Source organism: Perkinsus marinus, assembly GCF_000006405.1.
Source record: "Perkinsus marinus ATCC 50983 genomic scaffold scf_1104296935302, whole genome shotgun sequence".
NCBI lineage: Eukaryota > Perkinsozoa > Perkinsida > Perkinsidae > Perkinsus > Perkinsus marinus.
Window position 1 is genome coordinate 453,150 of NW_003214508.1, and position 6,780 is coordinate 459,929.

General features: G+C 48.6%; 1 protein-coding gene across 1 annotated transcript; it reads left to right on the forward strand.

The window, feature by feature from the left end:
- Nucleotides 1–349: 349 nt before the first annotated feature.
- Nucleotides 350–4,794, forward strand: Pmar_PMAR003421 (hypothetical protein; the record flags this gene model as incomplete). The annotated part of the gene is made up of 17 exons (XM_002784120.1): nucleotides 350–467; nucleotides 522–652; nucleotides 712–783; nucleotides 838–906; nucleotides 956–1,036; nucleotides 1,295–1,504; nucleotides 1,551–1,646; nucleotides 1,696–1,807; nucleotides 1,876–2,002; nucleotides 2,048–2,162; nucleotides 2,209–2,295; nucleotides 2,337–2,399; nucleotides 3,494–3,726; nucleotides 3,778–3,869; nucleotides 3,923–4,047; nucleotides 4,115–4,282; nucleotides 4,591–4,794. The coding sequence occupies 17 exons, from the start codon at nucleotides 350–352 to the stop codon at nucleotides 4,792–4,794; spliced, it is 2,103 nt and encodes a 700-aa protein (XP_002784166.1).
- Nucleotides 4,795–6,780: the final 1,986 nt, after the last annotated feature.

The window sequence follows — 6,780 nt, forward strand, 5'->3', positions numbered from 1 at the left end:
CAATCAGAGTATCTGATTGCAGGGAATAATTGTATCGAGTCGTTTAATACACGAATAGAAGATGGTCGCTTGATATGATTCGGAAATGATGTTCGTTATCGACTAATGAGGTTCTTGCTAATCTTGCTCTGCCTTGCATTTCCCCAAGTATCAGCTGATCATGGCGTGGCACTTAGAGGTGTAATCGACGATTACTAATCGATGCTCTCTGCCACTACGTCAAGAAGCAAGGCGGGGCCCAGATGAACTGTATAGTGAGAATAGTGCCTTCGTTCACTTACCTACCTTGTGCTTGTCGCAATGATGCTTTTCCATAGCTGAGTAACTTTTGTGAGTATTGGAACTTATTATGACGGCCGACCCGTTGGAAGGCACCCCTCACTCGATGGGTGATCCAAACACGTCTATGGGGCCGGGTGAGAGCATACCAACAATGAGCGCTCAGGCCACTGCTGATTCACCTCCGAGTAGGCTGATTATGAACTGCGGGGCGTGGTTTTTATCGAGGTTGTGTGTCGCAGATCTGGGTAACTTTAAAGGCGTTATGCTCTGCAACCGTCCGATAGACGCTGAAGCCGATCGTCGAGGCGCGGGACAGACTGAGGGGCTACTTCCGTTTAGGGCTGGTGCTTCGACGGCCCATTGTGACCAAGTGGGTTGCCGTTATTAAACTACTGCCTGGCATCCTATCATCGGCAACCTTTGGTTCAGTTGGGTCTCGCTCCTCCACATTTCGCGGCTCTGGCAGAAGACTGGTCCAAGCGTCTCGCGGCCCCTACAGCTGTGAGTTCGGTCTCTCGATTGCTGATTCATGAACGCGCATCGAGGCCTTCTCAGGTCTTGCGAAAGCATGCCCGATGGCTGAAGACTTTTGCTAAGAGAGTAGCGACTAAACGAGCTCAGCGGGTAGAGGTTACTTTCAGCTGGTAGTGATGGAAATGGTGTTGTCGTATAGGAGGAAGCTGTGAGAAATGATGAGGAAAAGTTGAAGAGAATAAGTGAATTCGCAGCGAAGCAACGGGCAGCTATTCGCAAGGTGCGCAGAGGTCGATAGGGTCTTTAGCAATGACTAGAGCAATTGGCTGAATGCTCATTTTGGTATCATAGGGGTTATAGCATGAGAAACTGCCGCTAAATCTACAGCGTTCGTTTGTATTTTGCGGCATTGATGTGAAGCGATGACAGATGAGGTGTTCTTGCTTGGTACCCTAGCAGGTGTGGATGAGGCTCATGTATCTCTTTATCCTGGCGATCTTGGCACTGCTCGTATTGGTAGAGAGTCACTGATGGTCAGGTAACGGAAATTAGAGGAGAATTGAAGGCGAATGATGATGATGATGTTATGAAGACAAGGCCGGCTGGCAAAGGCGTCGAGGATGGTAGTAGAGAAGGGGAATGCATAGAGCAAGCGGTGAACGGAAAGGGGAAGACGTCGGACAAGAGACAGCTGAAGAGCAGGCCCTTGTGGTCTCTGACAGAAGCACAAGCTCGGAAGGCTGCTGAGGTGAAATGCCTGGTTAAGACTAAGGGACGGGGTGGGGTATTCTTAGGTTGATGAGGAAGAGCTATTGGCATTTGCCGAGACGGTTAAATTCGACGAGTATATCAATGACCTTGAGTTCCGTACTGCTCTTGCAGTGATGAAGGTAAGGACTAGGCCTTGTTGTGGAAGGTATCGGGTGGCGAATATTGCAGGATCGAGCTGGAAGGCTGCATAGAGAGCAAGAGAGCTTCCGTGAGGCACTGCAGGAGGCTTATGATAGGGAAATTGAGGAACAAGAGGCTCGAGTGGTTGATGTAGATGATGGTGGGTGGAATCATGGCTTAAAGGTCTTTCTACACGGAAACGCTACAGTAGTCGATTCTTGATCTCAGGGTGTGACAACGCCAGTGATGACGGGGTTGGGTCGATAAGCGGTGTGGGGTTCGAGGACTCGGCCAGCCAGAAGGGTAGACGCGATTCAGCATCGACCAGCGGTGTGTCAGCCTCGACGACAACGAGGTTAGATGCGAAGGCTGGTCGTTGTTATTGAGTTCGCCACATCAGGGACCGGTCAAGACTGATTAACGGGGATGGTCGACCTGGATGGGACTCGAAGCCGTTACCAGTAGATGACGAGACGCAGAGTATTGTGAGTGAGGCGCTCAAGGGGAATCAGCAGGTAGTGGCTTGACGGTGTTGTCGCTGGAAGGGTGGTAGTTGATCAGATACGAAGCATTCACAATGGGAGGTCCGTCCGTGGTGTATTGGAGACTCTATCGTCACAGTCCAATGGTCCCGAGGTTCCTTATTCGGTGAGCCTCATAAGTAGGCATAGAGGTTAGTCATGGATCAGGTTGACCTGCCGGCTCTGAATCCTGTGGTGGTGGTTAGTGAAGACACCAACATACGAAAAGAAGTGGGCAGAAAGGAGTTTCGGCTGTAGCATAGTAGAGGTTCTCTCTCAGTTCCATCCGAGTAGTATGCCCTATCTTCACCGTAGCCCATCTATATAGAGTTGTTGTCATAGTGTCAAGTTGATACATGAACCGGCCATGGTCGGAGTTGTTGTTGTATGATGAAGTTGTTGAGTTTCTGGGCGGGCCAAATGTAGTTTTTTGACCTTTCAAGCCGAGTATTTTACGTTTCTTTGATCCTGTCCCCATCACCATGTTACTCATCTCGAACTACTCTCGATGGCGAGTGAGATGGTGAGTGCTCGTCGTTAACTGGGCGGAAGCTTTCGAGTGTAACAGTCACTACTTCACATTGGGAATATCTCGGCAGAGAGTAACTTGCCATCGGGCCACAGCCAGTATTCTGGCATTAAGTGGTAACTGTCCTCGTGTGGGTTGAGTTCTGGTCTCGGTAGTGGCCCTCAGATTATGTTGACTTTGGGGAAGGGAATTTCATTTTGAATGTAATCATTACTCTTGTATAGTACAGTGAGGTTAATAGCTCTACCTGGCTCACAAATGTTTCGTGGGGAGCTCCTGCTCTGGGCAACAGTGTTGGATGTTGCTACTGTGTGTCACACATTTTCGCTAATTATATTTTCACGTAGTCTCAGAGACCAGCCTTACTTTCACGAGGCAAATAGTAGTGAGTATAGGAGTATGGCTGTGAATTCAAGAGCTCCGAAATGAGCAGCCCAACCCTGCTATTTATATGAGAACAAATTTACATGTATAGTATCACACTTACTATTTTTACTTAGCTGGTAGTCAAGTCGATGGTCAGAGACAGAGACAGGAACGGGTCTGTAGCCATCTTGGCTCAAGTTGTACCCTTGTATTGATCAAGTCCAATGGAAAGTCCCGTAACGGCATCGGGCGAGGCTTCCATCTGTTGTAAAGGTGCTCAGCCTTTCGAACTAGGCATGTCCTGAAGTTCCTTCTTGTTTCCTTCATGATTTGTTCGGACGCCGCGACACCTCTGCCCGATAACGGCTTCCTCGGCTACGTTACCTCACTGCCGTTATATACGGAAGCATCTGGCTATCCGTGGGTTCAGACTGTTATATTCTACCTCCGCCAAAGAACGCTGGAGATCACGTCCTTAGCTCTGCTGCTGGCCGTGGCCTGTCTGGGGATCGTCCTCCTTCATAGTGTACGGAAGGTAGTCCCTTCCGAGCCCCCTGAGGAGCCCTGGGATTCGCGGCCAACACTGGCGTTGGGTGGCACGGGTCTCCGTATTGGGTATGCATTTGGGTGCATAGCGGCGTTGCAGGATTATGCCGATTTGAGGTGACAAAGTATTTCTCTGTCGGTGACTCATGTAATAATTTCTGCTTTCAGTGACGTCCGTGTCACCACTGTGTCCGGGTCGATATTCGCGGGATTCATAGCTGCAGCGCCGCAACTAAATATGGGGAAAATGATGAAGGCTCGTAAGATTTCGTGAGAGGCTTCGGTTGATTATGGCCTTCTCACCGTTCTTCAGTTTTGAATGTCCGTGACCACATGATGAGCTCTGGGCTCAAGGGCTGTTACCTCCTGGATGTCGATGAAACTGTCGATATGATATTAGAGGAGCTCACCAGAACTGGCGGTCTTACTCACGACATAGTAGGCATTGGTGGTTGAGTGATGAACGTGTTAGTGATTATGGTCGCCTGTGGTGTGTTTTCTTTAGTTGAAAAGCATAGCAAGCAACGATCAGCTGCATATTGGTTTGACGAGTTTTTGTCCCTTGCCTTCTACACGATGTATCCACTGTCCAGACAATTTCGAGGATCTCCATCGTGTCATGGCTGCTGCTATCTGCATACCACCATTCTTCAACCGTTTTGCTCGATACGAGGTGAGCACGTCATGGAAGGTCTCGGTACTCGTTCATTGATTAGTGATTAGAGTGATTCTATTTCAGCAACTGAAATTCAGCTGATTCCTCTGGGCGATCGATCTGAGCTTAATAGCGATCGATCAGCTCTTGTTAGTTCATAAGAAGCGCCCGTATGTACTTAGTCGTGTTGTGTGGGATTTCTCTATCTTGTTCGATGTGTTATGAGAGCAACGAATTTTTCGAATGATAACTCAGGCATATGTAGTGCCGTTTCGGACTGCTTGAGAGGCAGGGTGTGTTTGAGGATGCTCATGGTATTCTGTTAGGGTCACCTAGCAGCTGATGGTGCTTTCTCATCCTGGTTCGCCGTACCTGACGGCTGCCATCCCGGGAAGATTGTCAAGTTATCGCCTTTCTTCATTCCGTGGGCACGCTTTAGATCGATGTTCCTCTCAACGCCGCACGATGTATATGAGTGCGTTCACCCCTTCGGCTTGGATCGTCAACTGGAGTCCTTCCGCGAGGGGTAAGCCGGACAGGAAACAGTGTTCGATAGAACCTCCACAGGTACGAGCGCACCCGGAGACAATTGGCCGACCCGAGCCAGTGGCAAGGCGCCCTTACAATCAAAGACCATCCTATTGATGGTCTTGAAAGACGTACAGCATGTATAAGACGCGTTTGTCAGAGTTCCTGAGTGCATCAGTTCCTGATTGATTATTTAGTTGATTTGTGGAACTCACATGTTCAGTATAGATGCTGCTTGTCCCACATCCAACGAGGAATTTACCACCAACCTCCTCCTCCTCCTCGTTTGGTGACAATGTTTGCATTGGATAATCCAATGTGAATGTTGCTGCACATTGTGTACTTTCATCATTCCCTTTGAGTCCCAACAGGAGGCTCATTTTGCTTTTGTTTCGCGAGTATAACTGACTCTTTACCTCTGAAAACTAATCTATGGCTTGTGTTCGTAACCCATCTCTGTCAGTTCCTGGGGGAACATACGCGAACCCGAGTGACATTGAGAGGGATGAAGTTCTGGTTCTTGTGGTGCGAGGTCGGAGTCGTAGGATAGCTCCTATACTATCAACGATTTGGCTTACTGTCAATGCTCCAATACTTCGTGCTCTCAAAACGCTAAAACTGAATGAACCTAACTCGACTAATCTATCACTGGGTGCGCCTATCGTCGTGGCCTTTCTTCCACTCTTCTGGAAGAATCAATGTGAAGATTCACTCACCGATTCGGCTGTTGTTTTCTCTTTGATTGGCCAGGATTCGACTTCCCTTAGAGCAGGGCGGCAACTGACGGTCGCCACACTCGACTCTACTCGTTCCACGATAGCCATAATATGGCCCAAATCGTACATATCTGCTCGTTTCTTTGGTAACTCCCTGACATTCAGCTAACACTGCAGGAGCTACCTAGGCGTCTCTTCGAGGATTTCACGCCTCTGCAGCTAGACTGGCGAGTATCCATCCTCTCTCGAGGGTAGCAAGCATGGTTGTTACGTGTATTCAACTGTTCAATGTGATAGATACGAGACTGAGTTAATTCACTGCCAAAGCTTTCACGCGTATCCTGGTGTTCGCGCTCAATCTGTGACAGACAGGATCGCTTGGGAGAACAAACCTTATGTTTCAACAAGTTGGATAAGAGACTAGACCATTGCGTCGATGTTGACCATTGATTGCGATCATCTTCGAGCTGTGTCATATCGAAGAAAGTTGGCAACGACAAGCCCGTCAGAAACCACACGTTGGCGAAGATTCCCTCTGCTGATGTTGGTTAAATGACCATTCAACATTTATCTTTTGTTCATGCTCGGCCATGCTTTCATGGTCATCTTTGCTTACCGCTTTGAATTGAGGTCTTCGAGCTAGTAGATGTTGCGTTAGACAATACACCATGCTAGCCTGTGCCAGTAGCTGAGCGCATTGGACACATCTGAGAATATGTGGCTGGTCACTCTCTATTGGGTCCCTCCTGAAAACAGTGAATCCTGAAAAGGGTGAAGGGCGAGTGGATCCGTTGTAGGGACTTTTTCTCCCACTAAAGCGGGTGAAAGCCTGAAAATAGTGAACAACAAACTCGCCCGCACCGGTATCCTAAATATCAGTAATTTTTCTACCACTCCTTCCCGAACCGATTCAACTTTCAATGATCACTCTCTCTCCGGTTGAGTAATGTTTGAGTAGGCAGCTTGCTCACAGCAACCGCAGCGCTACGGACCACTGAGGACCGGGGTGCACATTATCCAGATTGTCATCTTTATCACGCCTAGTTCTTCGTTGCGCGTCTTGAAGCGACTTTTCAAAAGTAGGAGCAACTTGATTTGGCATAATTCTTTCCGGATTTGAACAACCCTGGGAGCAACATGAACGGTCTAGTAATAGCTTTCGAGCCCCCCTGTGCCATGGTTGTGGACAGGAAGTAGTACTTCCGAAGTACTGAATGGTGCTCTTTATTCAGCTTCGGGATCCGGAAATCCGTGTCGTCTCCAGTCCACTTT